At 34.7% G+C, this 22,877-nt stretch overlaps 1 protein-coding gene across 2 annotated transcripts in view; it reads left to right on the forward strand.

The window, feature by feature from the left end:
* Window positions 1–494: 494 nt before the first annotated feature.
* Window positions 495–22,877, forward strand: part of LOC136033857 (large ribosomal subunit protein eL13-like) — a 30,953-nt gene continuing 8,570 nt past the window's right edge. Inside the window, exons 1-3 of one of the 2 annotated variants that reach the window (XM_065714822.1) lie at window positions 495–616; window positions 15,129–15,383; window positions 21,437–21,523. In XM_065714822.1, the coding sequence (XP_065570894.1) occupies window positions 15,141–15,383; window positions 21,437–21,523 (330 nt within the window). In that variant the 5' untranslated portion in view covers window positions 495–616; window positions 15,129–15,140. Of the gene's footprint in view, window positions 645–15,128; window positions 15,384–21,436; window positions 21,524–22,877 lie in introns of both variants that reach the window. The other variant, XM_065714823.1, reaches the window with a different exon arrangement.

Raw genomic sequence — 22,877 nt, forward strand, 5'->3', positions numbered from 1 at the left:
ATTTTAATGTGTGCCACGAGGCTCAGTTTTAACACAAATTCACTTTCATTTCTCCTGATGGTGATTAAGAGGCTCGTGATTCACTTCCTGGTGCCGTTCCCTGCATCAGATCTCATTTCTTTTGAACACTTAACTGTAAATTCAAAGGGGCAAGGAAACATTATTATTTTTTGTGCCACAAATATGTATGTTCGGAATCAATCAGAGACCAGTAGCATTTTCCTTCACTGATAAGTCTTTTGGTATGTGCCCCTGCCCTTTGACCACGGACAATGCCCAACTGTCTTTTTACCAGAGAAGAGCACAACGATTATTTGCTTCCTCATGCTGATCTACCTTTCTAAGTATACTTGACTTAATGCTGCTAGTGCTACAAGCAACATTTTCATTTTTTCCAAGTTGACATTATGAGAAAACATTTGATGAGAAACAAGCAAATTGAAGAACGGATATAGCTTAAAGCGGACACATTTTGAGTCCGCCAGCTTTGAGTCCGAAAAGCTTTTTGTTGAAAAAATCGCACTGTCAGCTGAAAATCTTTGGCACTTCTGTTTATATCGATAACAGTGGCCACTGAAGAAAAGATTTCTGGATTTTGGTTTAAAAAACAGAAATAGTAGGAATTATCTCATTTAATCGCTTAAGTAATTTAGCGTATTTAATTACAGTCCTAACTGTTGAATTTGGATATAAATGCTATTCAATCAGTTAAAATTTCCATTATTTTTTTTACCTTACTCTTATATAGGCCCCTTTAGGTTAGTGTATGAACATGGCAGAAAAGATACATATAATTTCGGGACCTTCTTCAGTGAGACGTATTGGCCCCTAATCTCGGAATACGCTAGTTTTTACCCATTTATAGCTAATTATTCACTATCTCATACCCCACTCCCATTTAGTCTTGAATAGGCTTATGGGTAAAATTCTAGTTAATTGACTTCTTGCTATCTCGGAAAGGGTTTAGGTTTGGAAAATGAAACTTTCAGGAATGGGTCTACAGGCTAAAGTATGTCCCAGGAAGGTATTTTAAAGTACCCACCTCCACTCCTTCTCCCTCTTGAGGGCCCTGAAATTTGCCTACATGACAGGTCTATACCTATTGAAATTTTGACAAAACACACATTTTACCTTAATTTTCTGTTACTAGCTGCTTTTTCTCTGCCTTTAGTTCTTTCCTGTTATTTGAGTAGAATTTTGAGCCATATCAATGTTTTTTTCCAAATTTAGGAAATGTATTTGTATATCTTCAAAACCTTATAAAATAGAATTGAGCAAAGTTATGTAGCTGATAACAATCTTATTGTACTTCAATTATGCAGAAGATCAATTTTGCAAGGTTTCACTTTTATAACACTCACACTCACTTTTAAAGGTCATCTAAGGTCAAGGCCCTCTAGAGGGAGAAGGAGTGGAGGTAGTTACTTTAAAATACCTTCCTGGGACATACTTTAGTCTGTAGAATCATCCCTGAAAGTTTCGTTTTCCTAACCTAAACCCTTTCTGAGATAGCAAGAAGTCAATTAACTAGAATTCTACCGGCCTATGTACAAGCCTAGCAGATAACCTGCATATAACTTTAGGCCTATCCTCAGGGAGACTTATCAATGTCTAATTTTAGAATACTCTTGTTTCTGACCAATTTTTAATCAAATCCAGCTAGTTAGAGCCATAACTCAACTTGAGGCTAGTCTCATCTTAATTATTCAAGACACATGTAATTTATGAGTTTGATCATAAGGTTATACCTTCCTTCCACACCTGGAAATGCAGTTTAAAAGGTCCTGAAAAGTTATGGTCAACTTTAGGGACCAAAATTATGAGTATGCTAACTTTTTTGCAGATTAAATTACAAAAAGTGCCCTGAATATTGACCAGCCTAATCAAATGCCTATGTAAGAGTCAATGGATCAATTATGTCCCATTTCTCACCAAATTCTACTCCAAAATTTTATCATCAAATCCAAGTAGGTTCAGTTAGCCTTAATTTCCAAGTTTCTTCTTGCAAAATCTGAAATAGGCATACAACAGGTCTAATTCTGGTAAATATTTTGTTGTTCACATTTCTGACTTACAAGTAAAGTCAACATACCAATCAATGGCTTTTTTTAAGCTCTCTTTGAATACAATAGTTGCTTCTATAGCAAATTTAAGCCCTTTTGATGTCTTGAAAATGACCAAAATATTTCTAGTTTTTAGGTATTAAAAAAGACTAAATATTTGTTTCAAACTCACTGTTTTAATATGAAACCATTTTTTTGTTGTATAATTTGCAAGTACTGATTTTCCATGATTAAGCTATATAAATAAATTCTGTGATATTTTGCTGTTTTCTTCATCCTTGACTCTTAATGTTATATTAAAGTATGTGTTTTCAACAAGATAATATACTACATTATCTCAGCACCAAAATTTGTTCATCATTGTGATAGTAATTACAGAAATAAATGAAAACATGAAAATTGTTGAATGTTTTTCATGAAAACAAAAATTGAAAAAAATTTAAATAAAACAATAATTTTAAAGTTAAAACATAAATAGCTTTATTATTACAGTAAAAAAATCTTGGAAACTGAAACCAGCCAGATATCCCCTTAATCAAATATGAGAATATCATCAGAATATGCTCCTTGTTTGGCTTCAGCCTCCACTACTCTAGAAGGTGAGGGCTCTGACCCTAGGGGGTAAGGCTTTTTAGCTTCAGTTAAAAAATAATGTAGGTGCTCTTCTGGCTCATAGGTTTCAAGGAAGAGAAATTTAGCAATGTACTGCTTCAAGTACATACTCCTCATCCCCAACCTTTTGCAATTTTTCTTCAGAGACCACCATAGCTTCTCAATAAATTGGGTGGGGATGGTCACATCAGGGTCAACAAAGTTGTTGAAATGATTTATCTGGTGATGAGTAAAGCCAAGATCTGACAGACTAGAGTATGCTGCCCAGTAGATGCTCACAATTATTGAACCTGGCCTTATGTATCTTTGAATGAGAGTAATTAGAGTTTCTTTATCCCTTCTAAGAGTCTCACCACCATCTAAGACAGGAATTATAAATTTCCTCTTGCTCACCATTTCAATTCTTCCAAATACCCAAACCTGGCTAAGAGGCCTCCCCCCCCTATTATATCTCTGTTATACTGAAACACTTTTGTCTATTTTGACAACAACACCCTCACCTATTGATTCATGGTGTCCAAGTCAATGCTCAAGCACCTCAGTATACATTGACCTCCAGTCCACACTTGTTCTTCTGCTAATCACCAGTTCTAGCATTATTGAACAATGCTCCCACACATCAGTCAAATACAATGTAATGAACATGATGGCTTTGTTTGGTGGAAGTCTAATGCCATGTAGGAAACTTCCCTTCCCATCACTTACAGAGAAGTTGCATTCTTTCCTCTTGTTTTTGGGATTGCTACTGAGTTGTTATGCATCCAAATATTATTTGGTGAGGAAGTAAAGTGCAAACAGGGGGTCTTACAATGGGGAAAAATTACTTCAATTGGCAACACACCATGAGCCCTGAGAATAGAAGACATTCGGAAATACAAAAAAAGATGTATTAGAGCATCATATTTCAAATGAATAGCATATTTCTTTTTTTCCAATTCATTTGCAGCAGTGATAAAATTAATATCTTCTAAAAGATGTGAAAAAAAAAAGAGGAAAAGTCAAAAAATTGAGAAGTGTATTTTTGATTTAAATATCCACAGTACAAATTTAAGAAATATTAAGAACATATCAACCTTAGGTTTGTATAGAAATTATTACTAATCTTGACTTAATTTTGACTCAATAATTAGCATAATTAATGTTAGCAATATTCATAATTAATTAAAATATTCTAACTTAGTGATTAACAATAAATAAAAAGCACACTTGAAAAAATTAATACTGTCATCATCCTTGTGCCAAAATTTAATTGTGGCCTAAAACAACTTTGTCTTACAACCTGAATTTGCTGACATTTTGAAGATTTTTCTGGTGCCCTCATTCACATTCTGTTCTTTTTCTTTTTTTTCAAGTAAACTTGTCAATTTGATCAATTATTTGTAGCTGGTATACCCAATTAATAACAAAAGGCAAAGCTTTCCCATGATTGTAAATAGCAAAGTTGAAACTTACAACAAATAAAAACTATTTATCTTCAGCCAGTTTGGTATATATCTGCAAAATTGGCATAAAGATCTTTGATTGGTGCTGTGTTTTCCCTATTTTACAAAATGGAAACTCATGTTGAAAATAAACAAGTTTTTCTTTGTGTTAAACATTCAGTACCAGAAGTCATAACTATTTGTTTATTCACAATGACAGATTGAAAAATAAGGTTTTTAGCTAAAAGTTCAGAATGGATAAAAATAAAAATCTGGACATGAGCATAGAACACATAAGAGACAAAGGCTGATGGCTGGATCTGCAAGGGGATTGGAGGATATTTCTAGATATTTTGGTAAAATATTCAGAAATCAAAAGATAAGTTTTGACTAATAATAAACCACCTCCACCCTAAAAAAAAAATCCTTAATTTTGGTTTTGTGACTAATTAAATAGCAAATGACCCAATTGGCCTTCTGCGTGAATAAATCTATCTATTTATTTTAACAATATTGGTAATTTGGTTGAAATTTGATGAATGAAAGAGTTAAAAATAATTTAGGCAAGGAACAGATCCTAGGGGCTATAGGGGGTGGCCCTCCCCCCAAGATGCTTCTGGCACCCTTATTCCATCCTTTTTTCTTTTTTAATCCTTTTTTTAAATAAACTTGTCAGTTTGGTGTCCACTTCAAGTCACAATATTGACTTGAAGTCCACAAGTCACCCAAGATTTTGCTCTTGATCTGTTAGAGATTTAGTCATGAAACTGCTTGAAAGATCAGCATCATTTCATTGCATCATTGCAATCATTTTGTCATAAAATTACAAGATAAACTTTATTTTCAGGAAAAATTAATCATATAATTAAACTTGCTTGCTAGATCTTTGTCTTCAGATTATGTTTTCTTTTTTTGGCAGATTTGTCTTATTCTTAAGAGCCAATCAATTTAGGGTATGGTTTCTGGGAGTTGTTGATGGGATATGATAAGGGTAGGTCATGGGATGGAAGACATATTACAAAGGAGGTTTGGGGAAATGTTTTGGATATTTGAGTTTTCTGATTAGGGTTTGTGAGAGTTAAATCACATGTCCAATCTTATTGAGCTGCCTGACAGTAGCAAGATGCAGGGTAGAATACTATTTTCCTAGGACAAAGTCCTAATATCTACACCCCCACCTATCATTACACTAGAATCACATTAATGCCCTTTGTCTGGTGCCCTCAAGACTTTTTTCTATATCCATCCCTGTGTATTCTTAACATATCTCCTTATGTAGTAGAATAGTCACACATTTACACCAAAATTAGGAGGGGACAGTCAGTCTGGACTTGTCCCAGTTAAAGATGCAATCTGAATTTGTGATACAGAAAGAGCTAAAGTGAGATGGGCAGAACAATTGGAACTTTAACTAAACCACTTTAGGTTATAAAAAAGGGTGAGATTAAGTGGATTTAAAATTGAATAGGTAACCATTGGGTTATTAAGTCCAAGATGCTAAATACAGCATTTGCTTGTATTGGATTGGAGAAGCCAGTCTTGAGTCCCATTTTGTAGCCTGTCTGGATTGTGTTCGATTTTATGAGGGTTAGCAATGCCAAAAAGTTTGGCATCATTAGCAAACATGTATATTGTTATCCACATGATTGAAAATATTGTTGACATCAGGAAATGGATTGGGCATAATACAGTTCCCTGCAGTACCCCACTCATAACTAAGTCCTCATCAGAGTAGATTGGCTGGTCACCTGTCTCATATAAACAGACTTTCTGTTTGCAGTTAGTGAGTAAATTCATAAGTCAGGCTATCAGGAATGAGTTGATACCAGCAGCAGATAATTTTGAGAGCAGTTGACTACAGGGCACTTTGACAAAGTCCAGCAGCAGTAGGTAAACTGGATATCCTTAGTCATATTAGGTTTGTGATTATTTCATATTATTCCAACAAGTTTGTTTTGATTGATTTCCCCCAACTGGAATCCATGCTGCTTGGGTGACAAGAACTTGTTAATGGTTTAATGTTTAAGCTGTGAATCAATAACTATACATTCAAGCATCTTAACCACAACTAGGGTTAGGCTGATAGGTTGATAATTTTCAGGCTTGGTGCAGTCACCTTTTTTGAATACTAGAGTTATGTTGACTACTTTCCAGTCTGGTGGGAGCTCTCTAGTGGTAAGTGATGTTGGGAAGATTCTTGAAAGGGGATCTGCTATCACTTCTGCAATTTCTTTTAGTTGCCTGGGGTGTATATTATCAGGCTATGGTGACTTATTTGCATTCAACTTTTTAATGTTTAAGGACCTTTGTAGATGATACCATGGTACTTTCCATTGGGTTTTTATATTATAATCTGGTGGGGAAGGTAAGGGGCCATCAAGTTCAGTGATGAAAACTGAGACAAAATGCTGCTTCAATAAATTAGAAAGTTTAATAGACATAGGGAAACTGGTGTTTCCAGGTTATGTTAGGCAGGTTGAAGTTACCTGCATTTAGTAGGTCTCCAGAGCAGAAGAAAGATCAAATAAACCAAAAAAATTAGCCAGAATAACTTAAAGAATGTTTGCCAATTAAATTCAGCAAGCATTTTCTGCACTGCATGTCTCTAATGGTAGACATTTTTGTGAAAAGTTCATGTTCAGAGCTTGGCATTTTTTAAGCATTCCGTGCATAGCCATTATTTATACCCATCAAATAAGGCTGCCTTTGAATCTGGCTCAAGACCATATTTACAGCCAGCATAGAAATCTTGGGACTTTTTTGGGCTGACTAGCTTCTGTTTGCTATCACATTTAGGCTGCATCCTTTTTTTATGCAACCATTATTTCATGAAATCTTATTTTAGACAGAACCTATGGGAAGTGGTGATACTCAAATCACCTAATCCCAGTAGTTTAAAAATTAAAATCCTGCTAGTAGCAATGCAGCTCTTCTTATTTGATATCACTCCCTTCTGAACAGACTATCTCCAAAAATCCGCAAACAAAACAATTTAGTAAATTTACACAATGGCTGCTTCTACTATCCCCAACAGTTTAAGGATTAAAATTGAACCAGCACCAATACAGCCTCTTGATTATTTGATATTGCTCCCTGAAAAAAACGGCTGAGCTAATGTAATCTGTGGTGTTATAGAAATTTGGCATTTGGCAACTTTGCACTATTCATGCTGTGCCCAGAACTGATTTAGGGCCTATTTTTGCAAATTCTTTCATGCAGTAATCTCTATGACTCTCAGGTAGAAAGCGGAATTAAGTGTCTGACCCTGGGGAAACCCATTCTTGGAGCAGTTTCACATGATTAAAAAAACAACCCACATAGCCATGATTTTGCTAATTAACCTTGATCCTGAGTTCCTCCCCTCTCTAGACCTTGTCATCTGCTTGAAGAATAAACTTCTTTTCAGAACATGTTTTTTTTTTAATCTGGTTTCATCATTTGGAGAATTCTAGAGTTTGTTTTCCCCACTTTGATAAGGAATTTCATCAAAACTTGTCTCATCAATTATCATCACAATAGCAAAACACTTTGTTTTAAATGGTGTTGTAAAATTACCATAAAATGAAAACTTGATAAGTAATATAAGGTAAGATTGGCAAAATAAGGTACTCCCTAAGAAATACAGGGTAAAATTAGTGTTTTGGAGTTTCCCTGTTGCTGCAAGACCAGTTGAGCATTTCTTATTAAGCATCACTTGCAGCTTTTAACAAAATTTTTTGATGATTCTGATTTTCCTAGGCTTCAAGTAGGCAATGCCCCTTCATCTAGAGTTTCATCAGTTTAATTAAACAGTCTAGTTTATCCCTTTGGTAACTTTTTGCTTAGGGTAATACCTCAGCAAATGGTCAGCACCTGATTTTGTATATCCATTTTGTAAAAAAAAACCCTTATTTGAGAGTAAAATCATACTAGTGATTTTCCCTTCATTTAAACCTAAGAAATGTTGCTCTAACAGCCTTTCATATTTAAATAGCTTTATGAGCCACATTCCTCATATCAAATGCATGCTATATTTTCTTTTATTTGTAAAAGCACCAAATACAAGTAAAAAAGAGGTTTGTAACACTTTGATAACTTTGATTAACTAAGCACTGGATCATAATAGCAGAACATTCAGTCACTAAGACTGTCTTCAACAGGATTTGCTTGCAAATCTAGCTCCTCTCCTTCAGACTTAGATTGTGATTCAGGTGACTGTGTATGTTGGTGAATCCCCCTCAAACAAAATTCCTGGATACAGCCCTGAGGATTATATTAATTTCTACCCCACCCTTCCATTGTCTTTCCTTTAGAACGAATTCTCTATTTATCTGAAGATTCTTTCAAAACAGCCACTGAAACACAAAAACCATTAAACTAGAATAGAAATTTTTCTAAGACACTGTAGTCAGTAACAACTCATTTGATAGTAAGGCCATATCCAGGGGGTTTTGACCCCCCCCCCCCCCAAAAAAAAAAAAAATGGAAACCCCCAATAAAAAATCCTGGATACATCCCTGTTTGGTAGCAATTGGTTGGAAAGCAGGTTAAATCTTAAAAAAGGGCACTGGAATTTCCAATTGACTGAGCCCCCTCCAAAGTTTATCTGACTACTCCTTCCACATGAAGTGCCTCTGGGAAAAAATAATGAACAAATACTGATACATTGAACCCTAATGCATCTTTACTATAGGCAATTCTATATGATTGCCCCTTACTTGAACAGGACAGTAGAAATTTCAAATTGCCGTCTAAGGAAGATCCCTGATTATCCAAGGGGAAAATTCCCATGGGAGAGGGGGGGATATTTTGTGGGGGTATTTTCAGGGGTGGAGATAAATGCTAGCACCCAGGGGAAAGACAGGATGAACACAAGATTTCTTTGAGTCACAAAATTTAAAATAAATGAGAATATTGATTCTGCTTTGCCCACCCCCTATAAACTCAATTTACAATACCTTGAAATTGAAGGATTAAATTAATGTTTTCTCCAGTTTAACTTGAGATCATCTGACAACACTTTTACTGAAATTTAGGTCAGTTTACAAGCTAAGTCAATCACTAACCAGAAAATTCTTCCTGAATTTAATTGGTGAATAGTCTTTCAGTTATTCTGGCTTAAGTTTTTAGTTTGTTTGATTTGATCTTTCTTCTGCTCTGTTAGTTACTTCAAAAGGTTAGTTTTGCTTCTCTTTTTTAGCACTGAAGATGACTGGGCAGAAGTCCCTGACAAGATATCTGCCTCTGTTATTTTTGCTTCTTTTTTTGTCCTCTAGGTGGCATTAGTATTGTTTTCTTAGCTTTTTAATTTTATCATTTTTTTCTTGTTTGTCAAATGTTAATCTGCTTGCAGTGCTTTCTATCTTCAACAGTTCAGAGAACAAATATAATTATATAATTTTATTAAAGCTAATATTTTACCATTTTAAAATTATAATTACCTGTACTATAATACACTGTTGTTTTGATAATTTGAGACTGAAGTCACACAGACATTATTTTAAATCAAGTAATACAGCTATACACAAAACAAAATCATATCCAATCTATTTCTGCCAGCCTCTTTGCATTTATGTGCTTTGAAAATTGCAAGCCCTTGTAAAATATGCAAAACACCAGTAAAATATGTAAAACAAGTAAATTACATAAAATAGGTAAAATACCAATTTTATGGGGGTCTGTAAAATTCCAATAAAATACATAGAATACCCAATTTTACCAGTTAAAAGACTAGTACTAAATCAGAGCTACACTCACAACAATGTGGTCTAAAGAACTGAAAATAGTTACATGATTCCATGGAATGTAAACCGACATTGTATCTCTGCTATCACTTTCCTAGAGTCTATTGTCATACCTCATGTATAGATCATGTCCAAGATTAGGAGCCCATTGTCTATGTATACAAAAGATACTTTTTAATCAGGATATCTTTCCAAGGTTAACTACTGGCCAAGCTCTGGGGTTTTCCCCTTTATGAAGTTTTGTTTTAGGAAGAGGAGAGGTTGCATTGATAAAATTTTCATCTTTAGATCAATAATTGAGAAGTGCCCAAGCCATGAGATTCCTTTAGTTCTCAGTTTTAAAGATTGTGAACAAACATTTGATTCAGCTAGTAGAAGAGCTTTGGTGAAGGCCTCATCCTTGTATGGCATACCAGATAAATACATTAGAATGATGTATTTCAATGCAGTTAATTTGAATGTTCTTGATAAAATGCTAGCAAAAATGAATGAATGCTTGACGTTGTGAGAGGTCAGGATGCAAAAATAGATTTAAAAATTGATGTAATGAAGACTAAGTTGCCAAGACTAGGAATAAGTAAAGGTGAAGAGGCAATGTTGGGTAAAAGGAAGATGGATCAATTGGATCTGTCAACTGCTTAAGTATTGGCAGCTTTTCGAATTCTGTCAAATTCTGCTACTGGTAGCTTTGGAACTTTTTACACACCTGCTGGATAGCTTTACTTACCTAGGTAGTATTATTAAACATGGTGTAAGCAGTGAAGATGTTAAAAGAAGAATATACAAGGCCTAGGGTGTTTTTCTGCAGTTTAAGAAATTTGGAAGAATCGAAAGATAAGTCTATGAACTAAGATTAGAATGTTGGAAGCTATAGTGGTAAAGTATGGTACTGAAACGTGGGCACTGCAAAAGGTGGAGGAGGATTTTTTTGTTTTGTCTTAAAATTCTTTTGTGTATATGTCTGACTGACTTTGTTTCAAACAGTAAGCTGCACACAAAAATTTGGTTAAATTTCTCTTTCAAGGGTGTTATGAGAGAAAGGTTTAGAAGGCTAGGATACATCCTCCAGATGAAGGATGGCAGACTGTCAAAAATCATTCTTTTCAGCCAACCATCTAGGGCCAAATGAAAAAGTAGGTTGTTCCAGAATGGTACAGGAGGAGGCTGTGAGTAAGGAAATGATGTATTGAAACTTCTTGGGAGGTTGTAAAGAGGGGGGCTTTGAATAGGTTGAGATGGAGGATAATTCTATAATAAAATACTGGATTAAAAAAAAATACTGGATGAAAAACTGGATGAAAAAACATATGGATAATGTAATTTCACTGATAATACCTTTAATATGTAAATTAGGAATTATTTTGACTTTTGAATCAAGGCTTAACAACATGAGAAAACAAATGCAAATAATTCCAAAGCCATGAAAATCAGGAGAAAATGAAACATTTTTTTCCATAATACATCCTAAGAAAATGTGAGATCTCGTGGGAAAACTTGAAAAGGAAGTGCTTACTATAAGGCATATAAACAGTATCAAACACTCACAGATTGACACTCCATTTTAAGATGGAGAAACAAGAAGAGGGGTAAATAATCTTGAATAGAAAGCCCATAGGCTCAAGAAGAGGAAGAAAGGACAAAAAAGACAATCTATTTTAGAACTGGTTTTTGGTGGCTTGGCTGTGCAAGAGTTGATTTACAGGGGTTTTATTGGGTGTTTCTCAGTAGAACTGTTACTGGTATTGCTAGTTGGATAAATCACAACTATTTAAGGTAACAATATTGACTAGTTCCTGAAGGTTCAGCAGTTACAAAGTCTCTGGCTGGTTCCTACTTGTAGTTTTATATAGTCATTTCATTATTCAATCAGTTTGCTCATAGTTGTTATACTCATGCAGTAGCAAATTAAAGATGAGTCTTTCAATATATATGCCTGTGTAATTTTTCCGAAATGTATAGAGAATAGAAATGACAGGACTTTTTATTTTTTCTCATGGGAATATTCAACTGTGAGGTTTGATGTTCTCCAGTAGGGAGAATACCAAGGTTTCTATATTGAAGATATGGAAGGCTATTCTTCTTCAGGTTTAACTTATATTGGTTATGCCTACATTACCCCCCCCCCCCCCCAGCAGGGTGTCTAGTATGTGCCCTTAGCTTCAGCATATTCAGTGCATAATGTAGTGTTTGATATTCCAACACTTAATTGAATTGCAGCATTTTGCGACAAAACTGTATCAAACACAAGTACCTACAGTATGATGAAAGACTTGGAAAAATAAAACTGCCCACTATGACCTACATAAGAAAAAGGGTTGATATTATTATGGCACATGGATCAATGCCAGTATGAGTTCTCATAATGATATTTTTACACCTGGGCAGTCAAGCATCACTAGGGGTCTTTCAAGAAGATACAGAAAAGGTTTTAGTCACAACTGAATAGATTTTTTTCAAATAGTTTGGGGTAAGAAACTGTAAGTAAGGAGCAACTCAGCTCAATAATAACCAAAATCTAAAAATGGAAATTTAATATCAGTAGTTATATCAAAAGAATCAGCTTATTATGTTGATTCCAAATATATAAGAATCATCAAGTTTAGTGTTACCCATCAAAAGTTACAAGTTTGAGAAAATTTGCCTTTAATGAAAATCACAAAGTCATATTCAGCATACCAGAGAACCTTGGTGTAGAAGTTCCAAGGGTACTTGTCTGATATGCATCCTACCTAATGTTCTTCTAATATGTTTCTCTGATGCTAAATCCTAATGAGATATACCAAAGTACAGTAAAAATATAATACTTTAGAAACAAGTTTGGGCTGTATATTTTTACATTAGGGGGGGGGGAGATAAAATATATGGTTCTAGAAGACCATTTTTTCTGGGAGAGGGTGCATTTGAAGAGAAATTAAAAACTCTAGTGCCCTTTTTAAATCGTCAAAAGATTGGAGGGCAACTCGCCCCCTTAATATGTTTCTCTGATGCTAAATCCTAATGAGATATACCAAAGTACAGTAAAAATATAATACTTTAGAAACAAGTTTGGGCTGTATATTTTTACATTAGGGGGGGGGGATAAAATATATGGTTCTAGAAGACCATTGGTTCTGGGAGAGGGTGCATTTGAACAGAAATTAAAAACTCTAGTGCCCTTTTTAAATCGTCAAAAGATTGGACGGCAACTCGCCCCCTTACACCCCATTTTTCTTACCAAAGTTCTCTGAACAAAGTTTTAAGATAACAATTTTGTTCGTTATAGTTGAAAGATCAAATAATGATGTCTTTAGGTGTAAAATGACCCCTGCAATCCATGGGGAGAGGCGTATAGTATTTGTTATTGGGATTTAAAAAATATTTGTTATTGTATATTATTGTATTTGTTATTGTAATTAAATAAAAAAACATTTTTTTCTACTGAAAGTAGGGAGCAACATTCAAACTTATTGAACAGAAATTATTCCGTATATGAAGGGTAACCTCCTCAATACCTTGTTCTTTACGCGAAAGTTTGACTGTTTGTCCCAATTTTTGAAGAATGGCTACTGAAACATGGGGCCATTTAATTAGAATAGGAAGTTTTTTTTAATGCTAACAGCTTTAGTTTAAAGAGCAAGGTATTGAGGAGGGGGCAACCTTTCATATATGGAAAAAATCTGCGAAAATCCATACGCAAATTTCATTTTAATTTGTCATGTATGGTGAGCCAAATTCAAACCTGCATTAGAAAAACGTTCAGAAATTAAGTAAAAAAAAAAAGTTTTCTAACTGAAAGCAAGAAGCAAAATTAAAACTTAAAATGAATAGAAATTATTCTGTACATGAAAGGGTCTTTCCCCTCCTCCTTATGCTAAAGTTAACTCTTTGTCAAAACTCTACATTTTAAAACATTAAATAACTTTAGAGTAAAGTGCGAGGTGTTGAGGAGGGGACAGCCCCTTTGATACAATGAATAATTTCTGTTCGTTATGAGTTTTAATATTGCTTCTTTCTTTCAGTTAAAGCTTGCTTTTTATTTAATTTCACTTGAGAAGCCGTCTGAGCATGGAATAGTTGGTTGAACTTAAAATTATTGCCAGTTCAGTTAACGCTTTCAAGAGATTTTTGTCCATCATCAGCTGGTCATTTTGAAGAAATGCCTCTGAGTAGGCAGTTAAATCTTCAGTTACCTCTAGAAAGAAGGTTTATCTGCCTTATCTTGCTAAAGAGAGATTAAGGTAGATTAAAATAGTAAAAAAAAAGTTGAGGCTCACGTAATATGTGCTTAGGGGGTAGGGTATTGGTACTTCAGGAACACATTCCATGGCTCTAACGCGGTTTTTAGATCCATTGCTAAAAGCTTCATTTATACAGCTTAATTATTTTGTAACATATCAAGCAACTCCCATGCACGAATTTTTATGATTTCTACTGGGGTAATACAAATTAAATCACTTTTCAGTCATGACTGCATTTTGAACAAATTGTAACTGCCTAAGAACAGGGCTGAGTTCAGCCTGTCAGCTGCATTTTTTTGTAGAACACAATTTAAGACAGCAGAGAAGTTAGTTCTACCATTATCCAGACCAATTGTTAAATTAATTTTCAAGCATTGTACCTGAGGGCAATCTAAATATCTCTTATTCTAAGCAACAAAATAGTCATGATGACAAAGATTACTGACAAAGCAATGATTCATGGAGTTCCAAATAATTCTTCCACTTGATGTAAAGTCTGGCCTTAAAAGGATCGGAGCTGACTTTTAATATTTTGTCTTCTTCATTTTAATTTGCACTTAAGAGTCAAAATGAAGTTCTGATGTTGGATATTTTTGGCTCTGTTGTTGATTCTAAATTTTAAATAAATACAAATTAAATATACCATGGTGTTTCAACAAAGAGACATGTCTTTACACAAAGAGTAGCTTGGGAGATACAGTTAATAACCACTTTTTAACAATGACCACAGATAAGTTGATCAAAAAGACTATTTTCAATAGTCTAGAGTTGAAATTGTTGCTCAAGGTCAATTTTGGATGGAGTGTGCAAATTGATTGGGTAGGACGAGTAGCATCAGACTCCTAACTAAACCTCTTTTCATATAAATTTGCTAATCGTATGAATTATATGAAACAAGTGGTGGTCATGAGGGCTTGGTGTCCCATTCTTTTTTGTCTCCTTTTGAAAATTTCAAGTAATGCTCAGAACACTATGTCTTTACTCAATTTTTTTCTCATCATTCATTATCTTTTGGCTTATTTTTAACTATAGTATTTTGTAAAGTAATTTAATGCAGTTAAAATTATCTGCTATTCCTGTTTTTTTTTGTAGTAATCTGCCGCCATGGGTAAGGGAAATAATATGATACCAAATGGCCATTTTCACAAGGACTGGGATACACGAGTTAAAACCTGGTTCAACCAACCTGCTAAGAAGCTTAAAAGGAAGGCACGCAGAGTCGAAAAGGCCAAACGGATCTTTCCTAGGCCAGCAGCTGGTCCCATCAGACCAGTTGTTAGATGTCCAACTTTCAGATATAACATTAGGGTCAGGGCTGGCCGTGGATTCACTTTAGAAGAGCTTAAGGTAAAAAATAACTTTGTTTTATGTGTATTTTAGTGTTTAGTTTTTACTTAACTTCAAATCTAACTTTTGAATGTAGTAAATTCAGGTGTAATAGATGTTTAGATTGTGTTGTGGGATTTGCATGAGTAAGACCATATGAGGGATGACAATTTCTTAAATCTTGAGTGAACTTCTTCTGAGTTTTAAGTTAGTAAAGTGTTTTATTATTACTCTAGAAAAGTGTTTTATTATTACTCTAGAATTTGATTTAGCTCGTTGATAACCTAATAACTTAAGCCTGTAGGGGAGGAGGTGAATTACCCTTATTTGGGATATTTTACTGTTCTTAAAATAATTTTTCTACATTTTAACTATCAACTAACATATTCTTTGAGGGCGAGGGAGGGGTTGGGTAACTTCTTAATTATTCAACAAGTTATTCTTCTGGACATTTTTGAAAATATTGAGCCTTCTGTCTTCCCCAATAATAAAGTAAAAACAAAATAGGTACATTTTTTTTTATTTAGAATATACCCCACATCAAGGTTTGATAGTACACCTATCCCAGAGTGTTATAGTTTGTTACTTACATCTTAGTAATATGTGTGACACACGTTGCTTGGTCATTTTCTCTAAAATAAGAACAAAAGGGAAAGGACATTTTTTTTTTTACTATTATTCAACAGGATGTTTGATCTCAGTTCAAGCACTATGAATATTGGATACGAAGGCATTAGTTTTTTGAAAGATTGGGTTTAAAAAGACATTAACTGGTCATTCAAAAAGGGGTAGTGTTTGATGAAAATTGATAGCATGGCTAATAAAGCTATTTTTTACCATTAGTTTTCACCCACCGAATTATTGATCAAAAAGGTATTTTCCTTTCCTGAGTCGCACTTTTGAATCTTTTGAATCACACTGTTTTAATCTTGCTCAACTGATCAGAAAGTTGTTTTGTTTTTATAGTGTTACAAGTAAAGAGGAGGTGAATTGGAATATTGGAATTTGAGGTTTTTCAATGGCTTGGAAACAGACTTTAAGTAGATTTTCTGGATTCTGTAAGCAATTCCAGTCTTTGTAAAAAAAAAGAAAGGAAAAATGTTTCTTTTTTTATTCTAATTCTGAGAGTGGATAATCAAATTTGCACGCTACAGTACTGTTTAATTAGTGACCACAATAAAGATTTAGTCAATTGAATTTCAATCTAATGATTTGTATGATTGGACTTGTTTTTATTATTAAGGAGTTCAGCTACTCAAGAAGTTTGGGAAATATTGTCATTCAATTTTGCAATAATATTTTTTGTTGTTGAATTTTTTTCTGGTGTGTCTAGATCAGACATTGAATTTTTTTTTAATGTATGGGATTACTTCTAAAATTATGAACAGGCACGTATGCAGAATTTTATCCCAGAGGAGGAAGTATTTAGGAGAGAGATCCGGCTTCTAAAGACGAACAAGTTTACAAAAAATACAAGATATTTTGAGGAAAATTACAGAAGTCTCAATATTCCAGCTGTCAAGATATTGAATGTCTGCTGCCCATTTTAAATCCCAGATATTACAATTAATAAGCAAATTGTAAATTGTGTTATATTAATAAACCTTTTATAGAAGTAAGTAAGCAATTATTACAGATAATCTTCCGTTTGTATGTATGTACACATGCTACAAATAAGCTTAAGAATCTTGTTTATTCTTTTGTTTTACCGTTGTACCAACGTTAAACGGTTCTTCTTATGAAATAAATATTTTTAGGTTTGTTTTTATGGGGGGAAAAACGAGTAAAGCACAAACCAAAAACAGCCTGTAAGAGGGGTCCCAGTCCATTGTTGGTCTTCCTAGCTCTACCACTGATGAAAATAAACTCGAAATTTCTGACGCACATTTGAGTTTCGAGGGTCATTTTTAATTACAGTATCATTTTTTAACCCGAAATTCTGAAAGCAGATTAATCAATTAATGCATCACAAGAGTGTGTAATACCAATGCTGATCAGGTAATGCAGTAACCCGAAGTTTTGTAATGTTGCCTGTGCTGTAAATAAAGTAACAAAAAAACAACAAAGTGACAATGAAAATAAATGTTGTATCAGAATCTGTAATCGTATTAGAATTGAAACATCGAGATAAAATAGACATTAGAATCTGACTAGGAAGTTTTTGCTGTCATCCCATCACTAGTATTAACATTCTTCAGGAAAACATATTCTATTGAAAAAGGATCATCTTCTCCAAGCTTGTGAACCTCCATAATTAAATGATCAGTACTAATTCCAACATGAATTTTATTGGGGTATATAATAAGTTTTTATTTCATATTCAAACTTAACTTTTGCATAACAATGCTCCAAGAAAAAGAGCTCGTTTAGTGCAGTGCATTTGCTTTTCAAAATAAAGTATAACTATCCAAATAAATTATCTCCTAAGCATCAGGGAAGTTTTAGTTCCCTTGGGTCTCATCCTCCACAATTCATCCTGTATTCATTTGTATATATATATATATGTTTACTTATTTTATTAGGAAAAGGATATGTTTTAGATTTCGTAAAAAGTGCCTGTAATTATCTCATACATGTTGATGTTCACTGCAAAGTTTCCATCAAGATGGTACTCTTTTTGGGGTGAGTTTAATTTCTGTTTCCAAAATTATGCAAAATTTTCATGTGTTACTAGCTTTTAATGATCAAGTTCAAGAATTGTCACATTTTGCATGTTCAGAATCAGCAAATTAGTGGATCTGCAGGGGGGCAATTGCCGCTCCCCTACACTTTGAAAAAATCTTCTTATTTTCTATTGTAGCTATTTTCTATTTTAACTATGTGCTATATTAAAGCAGCGAGACTGGCTAACTGGTCGTTGGTATTTGTCATCCCAGTGCTTCGTTTTTTCACATCTATTAAATAGCTCTGTACTGCTAAAGCTCCTAAAAGGGTGTCAGATCAAAGCACACCGCCAGAACTGCCTTGTCCGAAAACCTTATAAAAGAAACTTACAGTCCCTTGACTTGAACAACAAGACAAATTTATTGGTTTGAAAAACGAAGGAAGGTTTGCAACCACGATATTCTGCATCGAAAGTATTTTTTTTCGTTTCTCCTTCCCCATAGCTAGCAGCACACTGATACATCATAGAGCTGTTTAATGGCTCATTTTTAAGGGAATTGCTGCATATAGTGCCTTTTGCAATTAACAAGAAATAATTTTAATCGTTGTTCCTGTGGTAACTGCAACCTAGTAAATAGTGGTTACTAGTCTAGCTGCTAATTAAGAGAATTAAGATCTATGTTTTACTCACCCCTTTTAGTTATACATGCTCAGTCTTTCTATTTTTTGTATCTTCATTAACAAAAAGTAGAAAAAAAATCCTTGCCCCGCTCCTCAACATTTTTGTGAATCGGTGCAACATTTTCGTGAATCGGTGCAACATTTTCGTGAATCGGTGCAACATTTTCGTGAATCGGTGCAACATTTTCGTGAATCGGTGCAACATTTTCGTGAATCGGTGCAACATTTTCGTGAATCGGTGCAACATTTTCGTGAATCGGTGCAACATTTTCGTGAATCGTTGCCACTGTTCCGAATCAGCATGATAGTGTATTTTATTGTTGCATAACCTGTAACCAAAGCTTTTTAGAGTATCGGTTTCTATTGATAAGAGTGGCTTTTTACTTACAGTTTGTTATTATGAGCCGTTTGACCGTAGGAACTCTTACATGTAAAGGAAGACTACTACTCCCTCTTTCAACTCCATTTTTTACATTTGAGTTTAATAATAGTAAAATAATCTTTCGAAAACGATATTTATCCCTGAAAAAAAAACGGACCCATCAAATATTTATTAGAAGGGTGGGGGTTTGAATATGGGTCATCATTTCCACGGTTTTAAAGGCAGATCGATAAGGCGGAACAAGTCTTTTTTATAGGGGTGTTCCCCATGAACTACAGTAGGAGATTGACTCCCACCGGGAAAAAAGAAAACATTAAACATTATTAGTAAATACTCTTTGAGGTATCTGCAACCCCCCCTCCTACCTACAAATAACCAAGCACCCTTCCTTCATAATAGCTTATGCGCATTTTACATCGCTGCATAACATTATATGAACATCAAACGAAATAATTTAGTTAAACGAAGCTTTACTATATCACGAATTCTCCAATAAGAAGGAATTTATGACCCTGTTGCATCCTTACTCAGACTTTGTGTACGTAAAGGGAGATGAAAGGATAATTCCTACCCCCCCCTTCCGCACACACACCCCTTCCTATATTTATCTGAAGGCTGATGGAAAGCTAGACAATTTGGGCATCAAAATGCACTTTTATAGGCATCCCCCCTGCACAATGACCCAACGCCCCCTGTTTCATAATAGCTGATGTGCAATTATACATCACTGAACGCAATTTTATGAAGCGTTACGATCAATGTCTGTATTAATTAATTAATTAAGTGAATCAAGTTGATCAAGCGTTACGATCAATGTCTGTATTAATTATTTTTCTTGTATTGACTGTATAACTTTTCGGAAACGAATGCGCTATGATGGCATTACTTCTTCTGCAACTGGGAAGCTCAATATATAATTTTTTGGTACCTTTTAATCGGTCATCTGTGTCAGAATTTTCAATCGATAGCAGATTGGTCCTCTTTGTGGCCCCAAAATTTCAGTGCCACAAAATAGCTAAAAACGCCACTTTCCCGTGGCCCAATCATCTTGTTCAGTTTAAAGGGCACTGGAACTTTTAATTTCCGTTTGAGTTAGCCCTCTCCCAACCTTATAGGACCATTAGTTCGGCTCGATCATCCCTTGGGGAAAAAACACATTCCTAATCTTTGCTCTGGGGGGGGGGGGGCTGTAAAATTTTACTTTTTTGTAGGCATGAGCTTGAAACCTCTACACTCCATGATGCGCTGAGTGATGGTGCGATTTTCATCAAGACCACCTGCCTTTTTTTGTGATATTTCCTTCCTTTTTCAAAATCAGGCATATTTTCTCAGGCTTGTAGCTTTTGATGGGTGACTTTAAGCTTAATGAATTTTTTTATATTTGGAATCAGTATAAAAAGCCAATTCTTTTATGTATTAGTTATTAATAAAATTCCTTAGTAGAGCTTTGGTTGTTATTAGCCTGATTTGCAGCTTATAGCTCGTTTCCACAAACTGACACGATTCAAAAAGATGCAATTAGTTTAATGCCAAATTATTTAAAAGGTAATATAGGGTAAATAATTCAACAATAGATTAAGTTAATTATTTAATAATGGTAGACATGCACGTGCCTTTTCCACATCATATTAATTTTTATTTTTCCATTATTTGTTAATTTATAATGTTACATAAACAAAGGAGCATGCTGACACATAGTCCTCTTCCTCTGTAAAAACTATCTGATTCCCCCTTGCCCACAAAAGGATTTTTTTGGGGAGGGATTTTACAAAAGGAAATTAAAAACATAAAAATTGTATTCATTTTTTACGCTTTACGAATCAGCCAAACATTTCGGGAGGGGTTCAATCCCCCACCCCTACCCTTCTGGATACGGCCTTGCTTCTCCTCCTCTTCTCCTCGCATATGTGCCTGAGATGTATGCTTGAGGCATGAAGGGTATGAAGGCATAAATTCGTATACCAGTAACAAGGAATGCCCAACGTTTTAAGAGGCGCAACCGTCAAAACAACAGGGATGATTTGATACAAGAGGATTTTAACGTATTTCACATGTCGAATCACTCGTAACTTCAACTAATAAGACCACTGTCTAGTATATGGGCACTGACAAAAAAGGCTACCATCTAACTCACCCGGTGGGTAGGGATCCCCCCTGCCCACTTTTAGTTTAAGAGTCCCATTGCTTTTGCACTGTTGATGTAAAAAAAAAAAAATTTATACTTTTTTTTCGTGAGTTTTGCTTGTATCAGGACTTATGATTTGCAATTATACATGATCAGGGAATAGTTTTACAAAAAAAAATAATTTGACTTTACTTTATCTTGTTATATTGGTCAGTCTATTAGTGTGAGTGAGGAATTGCGCATATTTGTTTAGACATTACTAATTTCACTTTATCATTTCAGAGGGCTGGTATTAGCAAGAACTTTGCAAAAACCATTGGAATTGCTGTTGATCACAGAAGGCGTAACAAATCTGTGGAGTCACTTCAAGTAAGTAGAAATTACGCTGCTCGATAATATAGTAAAAACGAAGAAGATTATTGTTAGTTAAGCCGTTCATAACCATAACATATTCCTTACAACATTCATATAGCAAGCTGTGAGCAATTGCGGCTTCAAGCTACATGATTTCATGAAGAATAAAAGCAAACAATCTGTTACAAATAATGACACAACAAGTAGACGTTGATTACTTTTGTTTATTTCTGCAAATGATTCAGTAGGACAGATAACCATACATGATGAAAATAACTCAAATGGTATTTTATGGGGAAATAAATTTTGAATTTTGATGGCTGAAATGATTAAAGATTCTTATTTTAATTTTTTAATAGCAATAATTAAGGTAGGAGGTATTAAGGTAGGAAATGAGGTTAGCAACTGGTTTTATATTAAATCAGGAGTTAAGCAGGGTTGTGTTCTATCCCCCTTTATATGTATCATTTTGATGGACTTCGTCTTAAGGAGCATAGGAAAGGCAATTGGAGACCTTGGAATCAAATGGGGAGGAAGAATGCTCCTGGACTTAGATTATGCTGATGATTTAAGCATATTAGATGAAAGTGTGAGCAAAATGAATGAATTTTTAGAGGTTTTACAGGTTCAGGGTGCTAAAATAGGCTTGAAAATTAATTTTAAGAAGACTAAGTCACTAGTGCTAGGAATAAGTGAAGATGAACAGGTGACATTAGGTAACGAAAAGATTGATCAGGTTGGGAGCTTCAGTTACCTTGGTAGTATTATTATTAAAGATGGTGGGAGCAGTGAAGATGTTAAAAGTAGAATAGCTAAAGCTCAGGGTGTTTTTTCACAGTTAAAAAAGGTTTGGAAGAATAGAAAGATAAGTCTACATACCAAGATTAGAATATTGGAAGCTACAGTGATGACAGTGGTCAAATATGGCTCTGAAGCATGGGCACTCCGAAAAGCAGATGAAAATTTACTAGATGTTTTCCAGAGAAATTGCTTACGGATTGTTCTGGGTACCTGGCTGACTGACCGTATTTCAAACAGTAGGTTGTACGAAAAGCGTGGTTCAATCCCGCTTTCTGGGGCTATAATGAAAGAAAGGTTGAGATGGCTAGGCCACGTTCTACGGATGAAGGATGACAGATTACCAAAGATTGTCCTTTTTGGCCAACCGTCTGGGGCAACATGGAAAGCAGGTCGTTCCTGTCTGGGTTGGGAGGATGTCATAAATAAAGATTTAAAGGAAATGGGAACTTCCTGGGAAGGTGTAAAGAGGGAGGCTTTAAATAGATTAGGTTGGAGGAGGAGCGTGCGTAGCTGTGTTGGCCTCAGGCGGCTTGGTGCTGCAGTGAGTTATTAGTAGTAGTAGTAGTAA

Source organism: Artemia franciscana, chromosome 12 (genome assembly GCF_032884065.1).
Source record: "Artemia franciscana chromosome 12, ASM3288406v1, whole genome shotgun sequence".
NCBI lineage: Eukaryota > Metazoa > Arthropoda > Branchiopoda > Anostraca > Artemiidae > Artemia > Artemia franciscana.